A 19,183-nucleotide genomic window follows, 5' to 3' on the forward strand; every position below is an offset into this window, starting at 1 on the left:
AATGATGTTGTGTGCAACTGATGCATTTCATTGTGTTCACTAATAAAATATACACCTATGTTTCGAAAACGTCGTATTTCCCCTTTTTAATAAGGTAAAGAACCAAGATAGAATGTGTGCGCGAGCGCAGAGGCCCCGCCCCCCGTGGAGGCGGGGCGGAAGGGGGCGGAGCGGGGCGGGGGTGGGGCCTCCACAAACGACTACGTACACCCTCTCTACCTCCACATCTTCTTAGTTTGCACAGATTGTACAACCTAGACGTACGGCTTTCCCTCCCCTCAGAGGCCACCTGTTAGACATTCCCACGTCTCTTCGTTCGGTCGCGAGGAAAACCGGCTCTTTCCGCCATGGCTAAAGGAGAGGGAGGCGAACAATACTCCAACGCGAGCTTATTGGAGAAACCGGTCGGCGCGGATGGAATCGCGCTCTCCAGGAAGGTGCGTCCCATTCATTCATTTTAAATCGGTTTCTTGTTTAAATGGAGCAAGAAGGTTTCAAAAAAGCGCCCGGCGAGGCGTCCCAGAGCGGACGGAGTCACGTTAGAAGAATCCGCCCGGCGCCTCGTCGCCGTTTGTGATATTTCTTCACGTGCGTGACTCATTGGGCTAACGAGTGAATGAAATGATTGATGGCGATTAAAAACCGAGACATATGACTCGTGTTCGGCCGGTAAATCGGTGATTAATTGCCACTTTAGCGGGCAACCGCCCGGCGCACCGCCTTCCCCTCCCCGCCTGAGTACCACGCAGCACAATTCAAATCGTTTAAATGAATCCGCGTTAGTTAGCTTAGCTTACGCTAAGTCACAATTATTTTGTGTTTTTCGGCTGTAATATGAGGTGTTTTTTTGTAGCTGCACGTATACCTCAATACTCGCGTTGACGCTCTTCTGTCTCGCCGGCTGCCTTTTCAAACGCTCGTCTTTATACGAGTTATCATTGGCATAATGTTCTCTATTAATCCAGTCATTAAAATGGGTCACAAGATGAGCAGTCAGGCTCTAAATGTCTCTCTCCCTTTAGGGGTAAATAGTCCCCGCCGTAGGGCGACGTGGACCATCAACAGACTGTCTTATTGCAAACATCAACTTGTCTCTGTCTTATTATGTGGAATTCAATGACGTTAAGGTTAGGGGTGTTGTAGTGCTGCGTTCATGGCCTCTGACACGTGTTTGGATTTAACTAAACAGTTTGCGTTGATTGGAAACAGGCGTCTCTTTTCTGCTTCACGTGCAACGTGAGATCGCAGTAGCAAAAACGGGAGGCGAAAAAACCGCATCCGCGTGTTATGAGAACGAAGAGACGCCGCAGCTGGAAACGCCGAAGGCTTAATTTCGTGTGGTGAAGTGGGCGAGATCCATATCTCCGATTCCTTGAACGCCGCAGAGGTGACAAGACGACGTGTCAGTCACCGGAGGAGAGGCGGGCAGATGAGAACCTTTCTAAGAATCTCCATCATCATCTCCATCACCATCGGTTTTTCTAGTATTTCTAGTATACAAGTATTTGGAAAATAATTCCCCACGTTTGCGGATGTTCACGTGACCGTGTTTTGCCGTCGGGCAGTGATGCCATAATAACGTAGCTGAACATTATTACTCCGATAACACAAGTATTAAGTAGCGTTTGGAGCAGTAATCGGAAGGCTTACATATCAATGTTGAGACCTAAACATTAGATAAGGCAGATTGGGTGTTTCTTACATTTAATACACATCCTCTCTACTGTCTCTGGTATTGGGATGAGTGATTTAAAAATACATTAGTGCATTGTCAATCAAACCGCCACACAAGACGTTACCTGCGATGCCAACTGAACACTAAATCACCAGGTAGTCCACCTGGTGAATGGCAGCCGTTGTGTTCACTCACTTAAGTTTGAACAACGGGTTGAAATAGGAACACGGCAGCATCACAACGTTGCAGCGGTTAGGGTTTGTTTTTTTGTCACCTTAACAAAGGCCGGGTTTAGGTGTATCACCAAGACAAAGGCCGGTTCGTTCAGTGGTTGCGGCCACGCCGACGTGGTGTGGTGTGATCTCCGGATGAGGTCTTTCTCATGCACATCCGTGAGAAGAATACAGAAATGTGCCTGCCGTGCGAGGCTGAATCTTTTTATGTTGTTTTTCCTGAGGCTGTAACTTTTTTTTTTTCCCCTCCTATTTAACAGGCTGAAAAAGTGCAGCAAACGCTACCTTCTGATAGGTCAGCGGGGAGGGTGTGTTTCCTCCCCTCTGTGGGCAGGAGTGGTCGAACTGGCAGGTCATTGGCGTATTTAGCCAGCCAGCCAAGGCTACTGCAAAAGAGCGTGTGTGTGTGTGTGTGTGGCACCACCACGGTGTTGTCATGCCCGGGCGCTGATCTGCACTGAGTTGTGTTGCTGCCAGAGGAGTTGTTGCAAGGCCTGTTTGTTGAGCAAATAAACACATCTGTAGTGGCGAAGAAGAATTCACAAGTTTCTTTTTTTTTTTTTTGCCAAAAACTCAAAATGACGATTAGCTTCTTGCCAGCTCAAGACTCTGTGGCGGTTAAGAATTTAGGCCGCACTCCTTGTGGGGCACCGGGAATCTTTTGTGTTGTCTTAATCGGACCAAGATTAAAGTGCTCCGAGAGAAACCGAAGATTTCTGCTGCTGTATTTCAGTCGCACTGAGCGGATCGAACGGCTGCTATGCAGAATCAAACCCTTCTATAATTTGAAGGGCTCAGCCAAAGCCTTAAACGCTGCCCTTTTAGGACGCCGTCTCCAAGAATTGAATCAGTCTTTTTGGAAATGTCTGTGCCTAGTCAGATCTGAAACCATCCTCCTTGGTTCAGGATTTACGTTCCGCTTATGTCACTTGATTAACTGTTTTCTCCCCCCCTCCCTCAGCACGAACAAGCAAACAAGTTGTCGGTCTGCAACAAGTTGTGCTACGCCATCGGCGGAGCCCCCTACCAGATCACCGGAACCGCCCTGGGTTTTTTTCTGCAGATCTATCTGCTCGACGTAGCTCAGGTGAGTCGGTGAGTCAATGTGGCTGCCAAACACTCTTCAACAAAGGGCCCGTTGTCCCCAAAAAATGAAGAGATGTAAAGTTTCTCAGTTGTTTCCAGTACGCATTCCATGATGTGGCTTTCACTGTATCAAAAGGCTTTAGTGGGTGGGGGGCGGGGTCAGGGTGGTGGCGTGATGAGGAGGCGCTCGCTTTAATGGGCTCTGGCACTAATCTCACGGTTGATGGCCTCAAATGGCGTGTAAGTCAACCGCTACCCAGGGTCTCGCTTTGTTCAGCGCCCGGGACTGTAGATCAAGAGTCCGCTGATTGTACAGTCGCGGGGGGATTCATCCGGCTCGGCTATAGCAGCGATGCGGAATGAGCAGCAGACGGGCCGAGCTGCACCGTCGCCGTTTGTTCTGCTAAGTGGTGCCTTTTTAAAGTAACCACTGACCACTCCTCACTGTAATGTCATGTTGGGAAGCCAAATACTCTATCGTTTATACACGTACCAATTAAATCAGCATCAAAAGGCTCCCCCCAAATTGAGATTTGTGTACTTAAAAAAAAAAAAAAAAAAAAAAAAAAAATTCACGCATTTTTTTTTTTCGCAGCTGGATCCCTTCTACGCCTCCATCATCTTGTTCGTGGGCCGAGCATGGGACGCCGTAACGGACCCGACGGTGGGCTTCCTGGTGTCGCGGAGCCCGTGGACGCGGTTCGGGCGCATGCTGCCGTGGTGAGTCTGACTCCCGGCTGCACGCGCACACAGTGGGACGCTGTTTGAGCAGCGGGGCAAAATGTAAAAAGCCACGGGTTAAAAATGCAAAGTAAGTGACCTGTGATCTTTGTGTTTCCATTACGTTGTTGATGAAGCCCAGTTACGTCACTGGGGCCCTTATCACATGTTGAGGGCGGGCCGGGGGGCAGCTGCATGTGAAAGTTTTCCAGCCCATTCACTCTACATGTGTCAGGGGTTTGGGGGCGGGGCGTGGCGAGAAGATCTCCAGTGTCACCTCTCAGGAGGTTACTGTGGGCTGAGGCGATTACCGCTGCGGCTTTTGCGACACACGGTCGACATCACGCACACTTTCTCTTTTGCGGAGGACACACGCGGCTGAACACCCAGGCGATAAGATGATCGGCTAAAAATAAGTGTAAGCGGTCAAAGTCGGAATGCAGAGGCACGGAGACTCTCCAAACAACTCGGGCGCCGGTCGTTTCCCACCGAGGCCTCTGGCACGGCGTCGACAAATCTAACTGCCGCCTGCTACACACTTTGACTTTCGTAATCAAGGAAATGATCATTTCATGCATATTGTTTTGAAGAAAAATCTTTGATAGACTTGAGCATCACCTTAACATCGAGATGCTGCCGGTGCATCGGTTGTCAGGGGCGTGGATGGGTGGGGGGGTTCGTAGGATGGAGGAATGATCGGCATGTTCATCACAGTAGTAAGGAGGAGGAGGAGGAGGAGGAGGAGGAGATGGGTGTGGTTGAATACGCAGAAAAGGAGGAGAAAAAAAAAAGGGAACTGCTGTGTCCTGGAAGCAACGTGTAGGAAGCGGGGGAGGGGAGACGAGTCGGGCTGGTTTCTCATTGGTCCAGCCCACAACACACCACACGGGTGAGCCAATGAGGGGCCGGCTCTTGGTGGCTCGGCAGCTCGTTGAAAAGACCGGACAGGTTTTTCTGGAGTTTACTTCAGTTCAAGTTGTGAGGCGACACGAGAAAGAGTCTCCGTGTCTCTGGAGCTTCACCAGAAAGAGTCTCCGTGTCTCTGGAGCTTCACCAGAAAGAGTCTCCGTGTCTCTGGAGCTTCACCAGAAAGAGTCTCTGTGTCTCTGGAGCTTCACCAGAAAGAGTCTTTGTGTCTCTGGAGCTTCACCAGAAAGAGTCTCCGTGTCTCTGGAGCTTCACCAGAAAGAGTCTCCGTGTCTCTGGAGCTCCACCAGAAAGAGTCTCCGTGTCTCTGGAGCTCCACCAGAAAGAGTCTCCGTGTCTCTGGAGCTTCACCAGAAAGAGTCTCCGTGTCTCTGGAGCTTCACCAGAAAGAGTCTCTGGAGCTTCACCAGAAAGAGTCTCTGGAGCTTCACCAGAAAGAGTCTCTGGAGCTTCACCAGAAAGAGTCTCTGGAGCTTCACCAGAAAGAGTCTCTGGAGCTTCACCAAGAAAGAGTCTCCGTGTCTCTGTAGACCGGCTGCAGCTTCGCAGCTGTAAACATGAGTAGAAAATAATTTCTTTGGACCTTGGTCTTGAGTTTACTTTGCTACTTTTAGCGACTGCCTCTTCTAAGTGTCGAGGTGTCAATGTTTGCTCTTCACCACCGAATTGAGGTTTTCATTAATTTCAGACTTTTTACTTGGACTTTCTCAGATTCTCCGTTCTACATCATGAATAATAAACCGATGTCACCTTTTTTTTGTTCAACTTTTATTACATGCTTATCACACACCCGGCCGGATGATAATAAATTCCTTTGTGGCTCTCGGCTCCTTTTTAAAAACACAGTAAATTGCTTACATGCACCAGACTGAGCTGTCACCTGCGGAGTTGACTTCCCTGGGGTGTAATCAACCTTCCTGTAAAGTCTGCACGCTATTTCACAGCAGTTTGTGGTTTATGAGTCCGGGAAGGCCGTCGCAGCTCTTCGTGGCATTCTGTGTCCCGGCTGAGCCTCGACGATCTTTCACGAGAACATTGTTCCAAAGCTACGGGCTGGAACTGATTTGATGGGAAAGTCTATTTAAGACGAACCAGATGTGGTCTCTCTTTTTTTTTCTTTTTTTTTGTAGCGGATCAGAATGAAGTAAATCACATCCATTTGTGCTCCTTCTGGCCTTTTTATGGTTTTGTGCGTTTACTGGCATTTTGAAGAAGAAATGAGGGTTTGGTCAAATAAAAAAAGCATGCATTCCTAATTGCGTTTGACATCAGCTGGAACCGGGACTTACATGGTGTACAGTTAATCACATCACACGGTTCATCTGCAGCGGAGCTTTTCAGTCGCACAGCTCTTTTCGTTGGAAATCGCCTGGTCGAGAAGTTGCATTCTTCTGTGATCGCATTCGTCATCACGCGGCCAAACTCTTGTATTCCGGAGGAGGGGCTCGTAATTGATCGGTTAAAATTACTCCCTGGCGCAAAATTGCAGGCTGTCGGCCGTGAGAGGAGGATCATTGTTGAACACACGGCGTTGCCTCATCGATTGTTTTCCCGTAAACCGAAGGCGCCAGGGGAACACCAGGACCAGATGGGGAATAAACCCGAATGGAATAAAAGACTTAAACTGCCCCCCTCCCCTCCCTTCATTTAGTCGTTGTGTACAGTAGGGTCACGTTTCCGTCCCCTGACGTTGTCCTTCTCCCCTCTGCTTGTAGGATCGTGCTCTCCACCCCCCTGGCTGTGGTGGCCTATTTCCTCATATGGTTCGTCCCCCCCTTTGAAGATGGCAAAGTCATCTGGTACCTTTTCTTCTACTGCATCTTCCAGACCCTGCAGACTGTGAGTACCGCCCTCGAGCCCGGTGTTGGAATTTAACCATTTACTCATGAAAGCTCCAATGTGATGCAAAGCATCACGTGGTGATTTTAGACAGATACATTGTCCCTTCTTTAAATAAAATAAACTTAAATTCTGCTCCTCTGCATGACCAAAAAGTGGATCTTCTAACTTTTTCTTTTTTCTCACCATGTCGCTCTTTCTTTGCCCTTCTTTTCCAAACCAGTGCTTCCATGTGCCGTACTCGGCCCTCACCATGTTCATCAGCTCGGAGCAGAAGGAGAGAGACTCGGCCACCGCCTACAGTGAGTATCCCGGTCGCCGCGTGGGACGCGTTCGGATCGTTTTGTCGCCTCGTTGATGGTTAACTCCGCCCCTCCTCCTCCTCCATCACCTGCCTCCATCAGGGATGACCGTGGAGGTGCTGGGCACTGTTCTGGGCACAGCCGTCCAGGGGCAGATCGTGGGCATGGCCAACGCTCCCTGCCTCCCGGGGCCCTTCGACATCGTGGCGAACGCCAGCAACTCGTCCCTGTCCGCCGGGCTGAACGCGTCGGGGCCCGTCATTTCCCTGGACCACACGGTAAGACAACGGGGCCCCCTTTTTAACCGAGAGGGGGGGGGGGGTTGTACAGGCGCATTCCAGCCCCCAACGGCGTTTGCTCACCGCTTGTCCTCTTGTTTCCGCCCTCGCAGAAAGCGGCCTACATGATTGCCTCCGGGGTCATCTCCATCATCTACGTCGTCTGTGCCATTATTCTTTTCTTGGGCGTGAAGGAGAAGAAAGGTGAGGCGATAATCTCCGTCCTGCAGCGGGGTTCAGTTGCGTCATCGTCTTTCGTTTCCTTTTTAAATGGTTCATCGGCGCCTTTTAAGTTGCACAATGAATGAGAGGCCAATCAAGTGGTTTTGTTTAACTAGTTCACCGTGTTTAGTGAAGTTCTTGGCGTTGCAAGAATTTTGCAACAATTATTATTTTCTATTCTCAGGTGACACATGTGAAAATCTTTGTTTTAAATATTAAATCCTATTTCGTCCCAGCCGAAGCCAGCATGAGGACATCGTTCATTATTATTATTCCCCTCTAATATCTCGTTCAATTGCAATGTTAGCCCAAAATAATTTCATTTAGTTACTTTTTTTAAACTTTTTACACCATGCAGCCCTACCCCGAAACCTTTTCCCCCCTGAACGTATGCACACAAGCACTCGTCCGACCGGCTCCGCGAGAGCGTGCACCTTTTAAAAGTGGGCCGACTTTTTTTTGACCAGTAATGGGACATCGACCAAAGTTGAAATGTTTTTTTTTCTTCTCCAGATTCCAGTCGTCCCAAGTCGGAGCCGATGGGATTCTTCCAGGGGATCAAGCTGGTGATGGGACACGGGCCGTACGCCAAGCTGGTCATGGTCTTCCTCTTCACCTCGCTAGGTTTCATGGTGCGTGCACGTGCATTCTTTCACTGTGAGCTCAGCAGGTGTGTGAATGAGTCCAAACTGGCTCTTCTTCACTCGCTAGCTCGTGTGCTCCTGTCCAGAGTTGTGTGTGTGTGTGTGTGTGTTACAGTCGAATTTGACCGAATAAATCTTTCTCCCGCAGCTCCTGGAGGGAAACTTCGCCCTGTTCTGCAGCTCGACTCTGGGCTTCAGAAACGACTTCCAGAACATACTGCTGGTCATCATGGTGAGCGCACACTGGTGGCACTCTTTCAGGCTCCATCCCCTCCGATGGACCTGGAGCAGCCCCATCATTCGTGTCGAGCCATTAGCTCCAGAGTGCAGACAAAAGCTTCCCCCCCCCCCCCCCGGGCCAACGCGTAAATCGCTCCTCGGAGCCGGTGTCTCCTTTGCCTGAATGCCACCTCGTTCCCACAGAGCGGCGGAGCCACGTCTCACCGCCTGTTTAATCCCTCTGGACCCGCCGTGAAGAAAGCTCTCTCGTATTAAACCGCAGTGGGTAGTGAGGTCAGGCAGATTACACGCTTTGATCCTTTACATTATGGAGAGGATTACGCAGGCGAGGCGTTGGCCTTTTTTTTTGTTCAAAGTACATTTATTTAGTGAAATTTCAGGTTCCAGCGGTGCGAGTCAGCAGGAAGTGATGCTAATCTTCAGTAATCGGAGATGTCGCACTAACCCGGGAGGCTCTGCTTAGATCTTGGGACAAAGATGGATTCAAACTGCACAAATCTGGTGTTATGTAAGGACCGGAGGACCTCGCAGATGTGATATGTAATGACATGTACGAGAGCAGCGGGGAGTTTGACATTTGCAACAAACAAAAAGCGCCTTGTATGTTTTTTATTTTTTTCTTAATGTGTGGCACATTCTTTCCTGATGCAACACAAGTTAACTCCTTTCCAAGGCCCTGTCCTTTAGCATGGATACACTGAGGTCCGTTGTTTAAAACATTAATAAGGAAGGTTTTAGAAGAGGGAGAAAAGGTCATTGAAGTCGTGTCGATGAACCGGCGGCTTTGAAGATAAAAGTACCGACTCGATGTGTGGGCCGTGTGTCTGTTGGCCCACCGTGAGAGATGGTGGATGAACGCCAATATCTTCACCGGCGGGTCGCGAGGTCTGACCGAGCCAAGCGGACCCCCATGTGGAGTCCCGGGAAGAAGACCCCCCCCCCCCCCCCCCCCCCTGTGGCATTTTGCGTCGCAATGAGCTGAAATTTGTTTTCGGAAAAGCTGCGGGAGCCCGATTGTTTCCCCTCCTCGCTGTCGTGCTTGGCGGCTACGAGGAGTCCGGTGCTTCAAGTCCAATTCTTTGTGAATGCATCGCGTGTGGAGCTCCATCACTGCGGCGTCATGTGGCCTGCAGGGTCTGAAACCTCGTTATCGTGCAGGAAAAAGGCTGGTTTTGCCTGGAGGGGTCGACCAGACCGTGACTGTTGTTTGTTTCTTTCTTTCTTCCCCCTCAGCTGTCCGCCACTCTGGCCATCCCCTTCTGGCAGTGGTTCCTGACGCGCTTCGGAAAGAAGACGGCGGTCTACACCGGCAGCTTGGTGAGGGCCGCGCTCGCTCCTCTGCTTGAGGGTTTTAGTTCCCTCTGAATGGGCGTCGGTGGTCTGACGCGTTGTCTCTTCTGTCCAGTCGGTGGTTCCCTTCATGATCCTGGTGGTGTGCATGAAGAGCAATCTGATCGTCACCTACTTCGTCTCGTTCGCCGCCGGCGTCGGAGTGGCCGCCGCCTTCCTGCTGCCCTGGTGAGACCCCCCCGCTTACTCCTAGTTTTTTGTCTCAGTATTCAGTACTCAGTATTTCCAGTTATGATGGAGGCGTTTGTGACTCACAGCTTTTATCTGTTGCAGGTCCATGCTGCCCGACGTCGTCGACGACTTCCAAGTGCGGAACCCCAAGTCCACCGGCCACGAGGCCCTCTTCTATTCCTTCTACGTCTTCTTCACCAAGTTCGCCTCCGGAGTCTCCCTCGGCATTTCCACTCTCAGTTTAGAGTAAGTCGTTGCTTAAACACACACACACACCAATATTGTAAATCATTCAAAGCGGCTTTGCCAGTTATTCATCAAGTATTTTTCTACTGCACCGAGACCAAAAACTAAATGAGGTTAAGCCAAATTCCAAATCCCACATCAAAGCAAGGAATTCCTTTTTCTTTCATCCAATTAAGTCATGTCAGGTGTGTGTTTGTGTGTGTGTGTGTCACACATAGCATTGCTGCATTGGCCTTTTTGATCAAGATCTTGGCTTTATTAATAAATAGATGATCAATATCAAAGCCCAGCTTTGTGTGAAAATGTGAAGTTTTCCTAACTGAGTGTTGTTGGTTCAGTTTTGCAGGCTACATCAGTAGAGGCTGCTCTCAACCAGAGCAAGTGGGGATAACCTTGAAGATTCTGGTCTCTGCCGCACCCATATTTATGATCCTGATCGGACTCCTCATTCTGTATTCGTATCCAATCACAGAGGAGCGGCGTCAAGGCAACCGCAAACTGCTACAAGAACAAAGGTAGGCCTTTGGCTTGAAATCTCATACGTGTGTGCGCGTGTGTGAGACTGAAGAATTTATGGGGATTTTTTATTTCTTTTTTTTTTTAGGGATAACGAGGCGGATTCCGAAACTGAGTCGACAGAACTGGTCCACATGATCTGATCCATGATCTGGAGCGACCCTCCTCTCCCTCTGTGTCTTGACACTCGGCAGCATATTCATTGCCTCCTCTTCTACTGTCAGATCTCAAAAGCCTGACTTTTTTTGTATCACTTCTTTTGAGCACTGTGAAAACAATGTTTTTTTTTGGGGGGGGGGGGGGTTCTCTGTTAAATTGCATAATCCCTGTAGTGTGATGAGAGCGTTTTTGTTGGTTGTTGGTGCTACGGTTTCTGTCGTTGAAGACGCCACGGGGACCACGAACGACTGAGCGCTACGCTAAAGACGACTTTATAGTTCCGCTAAACTTCAACGGTGACGGTGCCTTAATATTCACAACCGACACGCGAGCCAATCACTTCACGCTCTTGAGTCGTGGCCTGTCATGTTTATATCTTACAAATAATACTTCGGTTTTTTTGCATCTAATATCCCGTCACGCTTAAGAAGCTGTTATAATGTGATGCTCGATGACGCTAAGTGCTGAAACCACTACAATAGTAATCGTAAAGCAGTTTGCTTGCATTGCTTACATTCTATTGTGCTCCTGAAAATGGCAAAAGCGCAGCTTTTTTTGTGAACTCTTTAATTTGTCTTAATACTGAGCAAATGGTGACCACGGCTGTTACTGACAGTCATATCATTACTTAAATATTTGTTAGTTCTTCGACTGTTCCTGTTTGGAATTATGTTTACTGGAAGTCGTGCTTCGTGCAGTGTTTAAGGCCTCTGAGGTTCCACCTGGATTGGTTTTTGCAGTCAAATCTTCGAAAAAAACTGCCACCTTTCAATGTGTGTTGCCAAGTTGCTGTCTTTGCATTCAAAAAGGGAAGCACATAATTGTGGAAAAAAAAAGACAACTGGAAGATGGGCTTGACAAGAGAACTTGTCTGTTTTGAATGTTTGTTCTTCTTTGTATAATGTGTGTGTGTGTGTGTGTGTGTGTGTGTTTTAATGAAGGAACACTCACGAGGCTTTGTGATCGTCAGTCCATGTCATCTAATGATATGGAAATGTGTACATACGGTGTCATGTTACGCATGCTGTACATCTGCAACATGTTTCTGATAACTGGGTTGCTGATGGGGAAAATGTTCACCTTCAGTCACCTTTTTCCCTCCTTTTAGATATTCCTTATTTCTAGTGGCGGATACTCTGAATGCCAACACCGTGCCATTTCCCCCAACTGGGTCGATAATAATTGGTTTTATTTACCAGTACTTTGTCAGTTATGGTTTGGTAGGTAAACCTCCCTCGTGACTTGAGGCTGTAGCCAAATCTGTGAGCTTTAATCTGATAGGGACACACAGACGCCTTGTGTACATGCCTCCTGTGCATATGTATATATTGTAAAACTGTAAATATCTTTGATATTTGTGGCTGTGAAACAGACCTATGAACGCTTTAATGTAGTTATTTATGGAAATGTGAAGAATGAGAACAAAATGTTAATAAATACTAATAAGTGGCCTGTGAACGAGTTTACTTTTCTTGGAGCCGAACCAACTGCTCATTTCTAATTCGTCCATATTTTAATATCACGACAGCCTGATTTGGAGAATGAACCAAAACCCAATGCCTACAAATAATGACATAACTCTAAAGCCGATCTGTTTTTCAAAACATCCCGAAACGGTCCGCGTAGGTTGAGAGGGCAAAAAATGTTTATTGAATCTGTTCAAAAACATAACTCAAATTGAACATTTAGAAGATTGCTGGGATGAAGAAATATGTTAAACTCAACATGATGTGGAGAAACTAAAATTGGAACATTACTGTCAACTGTTTTGCAGTGAACTACTGCCATCAAGTGTCTGAGTTTGGTTCCAATTTTATAATTTCGCCTGAATCAAACATTCCTTTGAGCCGATGTGTCTAATGCAAATATGTACTCATCCAATCAAAAATTAAGAACAAAGTTAATTGAAATGTATTAAATTCATGACGCTGTGATTCTAGATTTTCCTGTGTGAGGTAAAAGTATTTTGTCACTTTATAAACCACAGGTAATCTCATCGTCTGCACATAACATAGTATGTAGGATATGACGCTGAAATATTATGAACACAATTTTAGGGGCTTTATGCCATTTTGTATTCGATATATATACAGTAAAAACCGTGCGCTTTTATTTTGAAATAAAATCAGCCGGAAGTGTAACGGTTCTGTTAGCCTCGGCAGCTAGCAAAAAACACCTAGCTAAACTTAATGGCTAATTGTGTCTTTCTGCTCCATCTCTGTCAATATCAACAAAAACTGCAACGATGTCAGCTTAAAAAGCACATAAAACATCCTTATAACTATATATATAGATACTATTATATTGACGTTATCAACTTCATGGACTTGAGAAACCTTTTTTCCCCGCTCACTACCTCCGCTAAGCCGCCATGGCTGCCGCTAACCCTCCAGGACCAGGCTTCCACAACAAGACCCGTGTGGCCATCCTGGCTGAGCTGGGCAAGGAGAAGAGGCTGCTGCTGCAGAGCCAGTCCGCGGGCAGCCCCGGGGCCAACACCCCCCTGTCGTCCGGGACCGGCGGGAAGGAGGCGAGGCACAGCGCGGAGCAGCAGCACGTCGCCGCGCAGCAGAAGGCCGCCCTGCAGCACGCACACGTCCACTCGTCCGGCTTCTTCATCACGCAGGACTCCGCGTTCGGGAACCTCATCCTCCCGGTGCTCCCCCGACTGGAGGCCGACGTGTGACCCCGCCCACCCGGGTGGACGTTACACGACCCCGTTACATGAGGTCCTGTCGTGTTTTTTTTCTTTACTTTGCGATGGACCTAATTGAGATGGAGGCACCCCGATCAACTTTACTGACTCATTGAAAATACATTTGTACGCGACTAGTTAGCGGGGGTGTTATATTAAGGTAAAAAAAAAACACAATACAACTTCCTAAGATAAGTTAATTCTGGTGTTAATTATGAAGTAATGTTATTTTCATTGACTTCTACTTTTTGGACGGGAGGAGGGTCACTTGTGAGAGATTTAGAGATATAACCGTGTAATAACACGAGTTATTATCAAGCTGTGAGCTATACATTTGATTAAAGAGAAGGAAATAATTTACTTTTCTTTTTTTTTAAGGGACTGCATGTCAAGTAAATAATTAATGTCAAAAGCCAGAGAGGCTGGAACACCAAGCAGAGTAGACACTCAATGACTCCAAAGCCCCGAGTTCGTTGCCTTTTTGAATATATTAATTTGTAATTAATCAATGTTAATTAATATACACGATATTGGAGTCCATTTGTTCAGATTGGTATTATTGTAACTACTGTCGGTTTCCATGCAGTTTATATTAAGGCGATTTGGAGGTGACAGTTCATATACAGGATATAGTTCTTCATGGGAAGAATGGGTCCAACAACAGCTTATTTATGGTTGTTCTGTTTTTTTTCCTCCCGTAATTGGGGACTAATAACAACTGCGCAATAACAAAGCTACACCTCAAAATCACGGGCTCTGCACTCGATTGCTTTTCCCTGGAGTTTATTGTGAATCGATAACCGAGTGTAAGCTTACGCTGATGCAACACACTGACAGGTCCCCCGCAACCGGCAAACTCACCCACGTCTCATTCTAAGAAGACAGGTTCGAGGTGAGTCAGCCGGTTGTACATTATGGCCTTAAGATAAAATTATGCTCATTTTTGATAACGTGAAGATACAGCTTCCAAAACGGTTGTCGCTTTAACCCGAAACGTCACCAAAGCTTGGTAGCGTTAGCCACACATGGGTTTGTTGCTAGCTAACGTTAGCCACGTAGCGCTAGCGGGCTCGTTCATTCATTTAAAGCGTTCCGTCCAACGATAGCAGGGCAGCTTACATTTGGCCTTAAAGTTGAGCGAATAGTTTATTCATATATGAAGCAAAACGCTGGGACTTGATAATGAATCTTATTTAACGTTAGCGAGTAGCTTGCCTTTTTGTGCTGTCTTAAGTACAACGGCAAACGGCTCCGAGTATATTTAACTTGTGTCTTACTTACTCGGATGTGAAGGCCCAATGTATTTAATAAACCGTATTGTACTTCGGCATCTATGACATAAATTGAGCAACATTTTTTTCATATAATAAAGATATTTAGGTGGAATTCTCGCTGCTTGCAACTAACGAGATTTTAGCTAAATCAATGTTGATTGTTAGTATTCTAACAATATCTGCTTGTATGCATGTTAACTCAAACAGCTGCCATCGGTCCATACTGTGCCTAAACTCCCATCTTCCCCCTCAGGAGACTCTGCACCATGGCGGACAAGCTGAGTCCGGATGAGAAGCTCCACCTCATAACTAGGAACCTCCAGGTGGAGCATTACACAAACCCACTCCGGGTGAGCGAACCCACGCCAGTAGCTTGGTGCAATACGTCTCTTATACGCGTGAATTGCAGGAGGTCCTCGGAGAGGAGAAGATGAAGCAGGTTCTTCAGGAGAGGGAGCTGAAGGTGTACTGGGGCACGGCGACCACCGGCAGACCCCACGTGGCTTACTTTGTCCCCATGTCCAAGATAGCAGACTTCCTCAAGGCCGGATGTGAGGTGGGAAAGATCTCATTCAGCATCTTGTGTGTTGTTAAATAATTTGATTTAATCTGCACTTCCTGCTAAGTCTGAGCCCTGTTTATATGGGTGGTTCCATGTTTTTGCTTCTTCTCCCTCAGGTCACCATTCTGTTTGCAGACCTGCACGCCTTTCTAGACAACATGAAGGCCCCCTGGGAGCTGCTGGAGCTCAGGGTGAAGTACTACGAACAGGTCATCAAGGCCATGTTGGAGAGCATTGGTGTGCCCCTAGATAAACTCAAGTTTGTCAAAGGAACTGAGTTCCAGCTCAGCAGGTCAGTTGTGCTGCTGACAGGACTCGAGACTTCCTCAATATGTTGGTCAAAGACTGAGGGTTTCATTCACTCTATCGTTTATTTATTGTCATCATACAACACAGAGTTTGATGAAGAAATGCAGTGGTTACACATTTGCTACACAGGAAAAACAAACAACGGGTCAAGTGCAGCTTGATCTGAGAGCCAGGTCTTTGTAAATATTTGGGCACCAAAGTCACCGGCCTCCCATCGCTGGGTTAGCCTGAGGCCTTTTTTCATCATTTTATTTTCCATGCAGCTGGATATCAGACAGGAGCAGGCTGCTTAGTTGAGTTGGTATCCTTAGAAATGGTCTTTTGTACCTGCAACCAACATCTTAGCCCTTTTCTTTCCCCTCTGTCAGAGAGTACACTCTGGATGTGTACCGTCTGTCCTCCATGGTGACGGAGCATGATGCTAAGAAGGCTGGAGCTGAGGTGGTCAAACAGGTGGAGCATCCCCTACTGAGTGGTCTGCTCTACCCGGGTCTGCAGGTAACACCACTGTTCTAGATGGAGTAGAAACTATTATTATTAATTGAACAGCACAGTATCCTCATATTGTGATTTAAATAAATATGAATACTCAACGCAAAAGCTGTTTTTACCGTCCTGATGGATTTGTGTAGTAAGCGTGATCTTTCTTTGTTCTCAGGCCCTGGATGAGGAGTACTTGAAGGTGGACGCCCAGTTTGGAGGAGTTGACCAGAGGAAGATCTTCACTCTGGCAGAGAAGGTGCCGTCTACCTCCATCTCTGCACATTATTTATCATCCTTTCACCGTCTCTCATTCCTACATTACTGCCCTCTAACATCTTCACATTCAATACAGCAGATGTATGTATGTACAGCACCTACTTTATCCCTTTTTTTTCCTTTTTCTTTTGGACTGTATTTACTCGAGGTGCTGTTTGTCTTTTACAAAAAAAAAAGAAGATTCTTTATAGAAATGCTAAACAATAAATGCCGGCCAGGGTGATCGTATGAAGCAGTTTTCAGAAGAAATAAAACTGTAAAACATCTTCTTGTTCCAGTACTTGCCTTCACTTGGCTATGCTAAGCGCTCCCATCTCATGAACCCGATGGTACCAGGACTGACTGGGTCCAAGATGAGCTCCTCAGAGGAAGTGGGTCCCAGTTAAAATAAATACATTTACAACACGTGTCTGGCATTTACGTCTGCTGTGGTGATAACATCCTCTCTGTGGTCTGCAGGAGTCAAAGATCGATCTGCTGGACTCTGCTGGAGATGTGAAGAAGAAGCTGAAGAAGGCTTTCTGTGAGCCGGGCAACATCGACAACAACGGAGTCCTCTCCTTCGTCAAACATGTGGTCTTCCCCCTACGCGGAGGTAGGAAACTCCGGAAGTCCCCCGTTCAGACTTCTCCTGTGACTCGTGTGAAATCAGTCCGTAAAAGTTGGGATTGTTGCGTTTCAGAGTTCTCCATCAAAAGAGACGCCAAGTGGGGCGGAGACAAAATCTACACTGCGTTTGAGGAGGTGGAGAAGGACTTTGCTGAGGAGGTAAAGTACAGAGTAGGATGACCGCGCCAAATGAGTCATAGAACACATTTCTGTTATTATTGGGGATTTAATGTGTAAACATGAACGTTCAAAAAATATGCAAAGACCGTTTTACTCTTTTATGAAATACTAACGACTGTAGAAGAGAAAAACTGATTTCATATCAGCCCGTCCCTTTTATTATAGACACATTCATTTCAATCACAAGATAATTCCTCCCTCTCAATGAACATCGCTGCTCATAATCTTCCTTTTCTCCTCCTGTTTTGCTAGTCGGTCCATCCGGGAGACCTGAAGGCCTCTGTTGAAGTAGTGCTAAACCAGCTGCTAGAGCCAATCAGGAAGAAGTTTGAGTCGCCCGAGCTCCGCAAACTCACCAACACCGCCTACCCGGACCCCTCAAAGACGAGTCAGTGTTTTACCCAGAATCCCCTCTGGCGTCTCACAGCCTTTTAATTCGAATCCGTAACTTTGGATGTCAACTAGCTTTGTGTGTGTGTCTGTGTGAGATCAGAAGGAGCAGCAAAGGGTGCCAAGGCAGCAACAGGAGGAGGAGGAGATGATGACCTGGCCCCCTCCAGAGTGGACATCAGGGTGGGCAAGATCATCAGCGTGGAGAAGGTAGGGCGTCAAGATCGTCCCTCAATGCGTGATCAACCGACCAGCGTGGCGTTTTGTGTTTTTTTTTCTTTTTCTGTGTTCACATGATGGGTCTTCTTTGTTTCTCTCCAGCATCCAGACGCCGACTCGCTTTACCTGGAGAAGATCGACGTGGGAGAGGCGGAGCCGAGGAGGGTGGTCAGCGGGCTGGTGGCTTTTATTTCGCAGGAGGACCTGCAGGACAGATTGGTGCTAGTGTTGTGCAACCTGAAACCTCAGAAGATGCGGGGGATCGAGTCTCAAGCCATGCTGCTCTGTGCCTCTATGTGAGTAAAAACGAGCGCCCAGCTTCATCGATGCTGCTGCTGTTCTTTTAAACATAAATCCTCCACTCACTCTCATTGGTTGGTTGATTTTAGCGAAGGGGATCCCAGGAGGGTGGAGCCTCTGGACCCTCCAGAGGGGTCGTCCCCAGGAGAGCGGGTCTTTGTCGAGGGGTATGAGACCGGCAAACCAGACGACAGACTCAACCCAAAGAAGAAGGTGTGGGAGAAAGTACAGGTATGTTTTACTAAGATTGTACTTTGATTATTTAAATGTTCGGAAAGAAACCAAAGCATCCTGGGAAACAAAATAAATGTCCTTTTTTGTTTTCTTCAACTACTGGGATATTGAAACTTAAAGAGTTGGGGTTCAGGATGATGTTAGGATGTTAGTTTAAAATGCAAATATTAGTCACTGCTGGTTTTATTTTTACATTATCCTAAGATCGATTTCAAAGTGGTAGTCTCATAGACCAGTTAAGCCACAGACTCTTGACACTGACTTTTAACGAAAACGATCACTGGAAAAGCAGTCAGAACCATGTGTTTCTTTCAAAAATATTTTATTAAACATGATTTTCCCATCACAGCATATTGGATCAGTATGTGTCATCCGTGAGGTTTTCACTGTATGTGCTTATCCATTGTGTTATTTTCGGGAATCCGCAGGCCGACCTGAAGATATCGGATGAGTGTGTGGCTCAGTGGAGAGACAAGCGGCTGCTGACTAAACTCGGACAGATCACATGTAAGACGCTCAAAGGGGGAAACGTCAGCTAGAAGCATCACGTTTCACCTGCGAAGCTGCTCCCGCCGGCCAATTCACACCTTTGCCAACTAATCGCCGTGGCAACACTTCATCTGGAGAATTATGGGACATTGATGCCAAAAGTCTTGGATGCTTTGGAAATGCTGTGACAAATTCTGCTTCCTGGCTTTGAGTGCATTATAACATTTAATTTTTAAAAGTGCTAAACAATGTGATTCACTACAGTTTCTTTCTATTTTTTACCTGTTGTTTTTATGGTGTTCCTAACACACTCAAAGCCACAAGTACAATTAGAGAGACCTTTCTGGAATCTACACTGTTTAAAATAGACTTAATGTTTCATTACTTGGTTTCTGGGCTGACATCACCTTTTGTTGTAAATGTATATGGCCAATCTACAAAGATGAATAAAACCGATGCATCACCTCTACTTTAAAACAAATGCTGGCTGAATTCAGTCGTCTGCAGGAATTTATGTCTCGGGTGAAGGATGTGTTTGTCTGCACATCTGTCTAG

General features: G+C 47.0%; 2 protein-coding genes across 6 annotated transcripts; both read left to right on the forward strand.

Annotated features, from left to right (window-relative positions):
• The first annotated feature begins 132 nt into the window (after window positions 1-132).
• mfsd2ab (MFSD2 lysolipid transporter A, lysophospholipid b) lies at window positions 133-12,066 on the forward strand. The gene is made up of 14 exons (XM_040188117.2): window positions 133-437; window positions 2,870-2,995; window positions 3,590-3,714; window positions 6,357-6,480; window positions 6,704-6,782; window positions 6,885-7,060; window positions 7,174-7,264; window positions 7,796-7,914; window positions 8,075-8,158; window positions 9,400-9,483; window positions 9,572-9,684; window positions 9,790-9,933; window positions 10,272-10,448; window positions 10,538-12,066. Exons 1-14 carry the CDS (start codon window positions 348-350, stop codon window positions 10,590-10,592), a joined length of 1,587 nt encoding a protein of 528 aa, XP_040044051.2. The 5' UTR covers window positions 133-347; the 3' UTR covers window positions 10,593-12,066.
• yars1 (tyrosyl-tRNA synthetase 1) lies at window positions 12,062-19,109 on the forward strand. 5 transcript variants are annotated; one of them, XM_078080950.1, is made up of 15 exons: window positions 12,754-13,337; window positions 14,141-14,195; window positions 14,831-14,900; window positions 14,987-15,133; window positions 15,256-15,431; window positions 15,817-15,946; window positions 16,107-16,187; window positions 16,486-16,578; window positions 16,667-16,802; window positions 16,890-16,975; window positions 17,249-17,384; window positions 17,490-17,596; window positions 17,708-17,901; window positions 17,995-18,136; window positions 18,568-19,109. In XM_078080950.1, exons 3-15 carry the CDS (start codon window positions 14,844-14,846, stop codon window positions 18,676-18,678), a joined length of 1,596 nt encoding a protein of 531 aa, XP_077937076.1. In that variant the 5' UTR covers window positions 12,754-13,337; window positions 14,141-14,195; window positions 14,831-14,843; the 3' UTR covers window positions 18,679-19,109. The 5 variants fall into 5 exon arrangements, 3 of the variants coding, with proteins under 3 accessions (XP_077937076.1, XP_077937077.1, XP_040044049.2); XM_078080951.1 differs by having other exon boundaries at window positions 13,174-13,463; XM_040188115.2 differs by lacking the exon at window positions 12,754-13,337 and having other exon boundaries at window positions 14,062-14,195.
• The last annotated feature ends 74 nt before the right edge of the window (window positions 19,110-19,183 follow it).

Source organism: Gasterosteus aculeatus, chromosome 10 (assembly GCF_964276395.1).
Source record: "Gasterosteus aculeatus chromosome 10, fGasAcu3.hap1.1, whole genome shotgun sequence".
Taxonomy (NCBI): Eukaryota; Metazoa; Chordata; class Actinopteri; order Perciformes; family Gasterosteidae; genus Gasterosteus; species Gasterosteus aculeatus.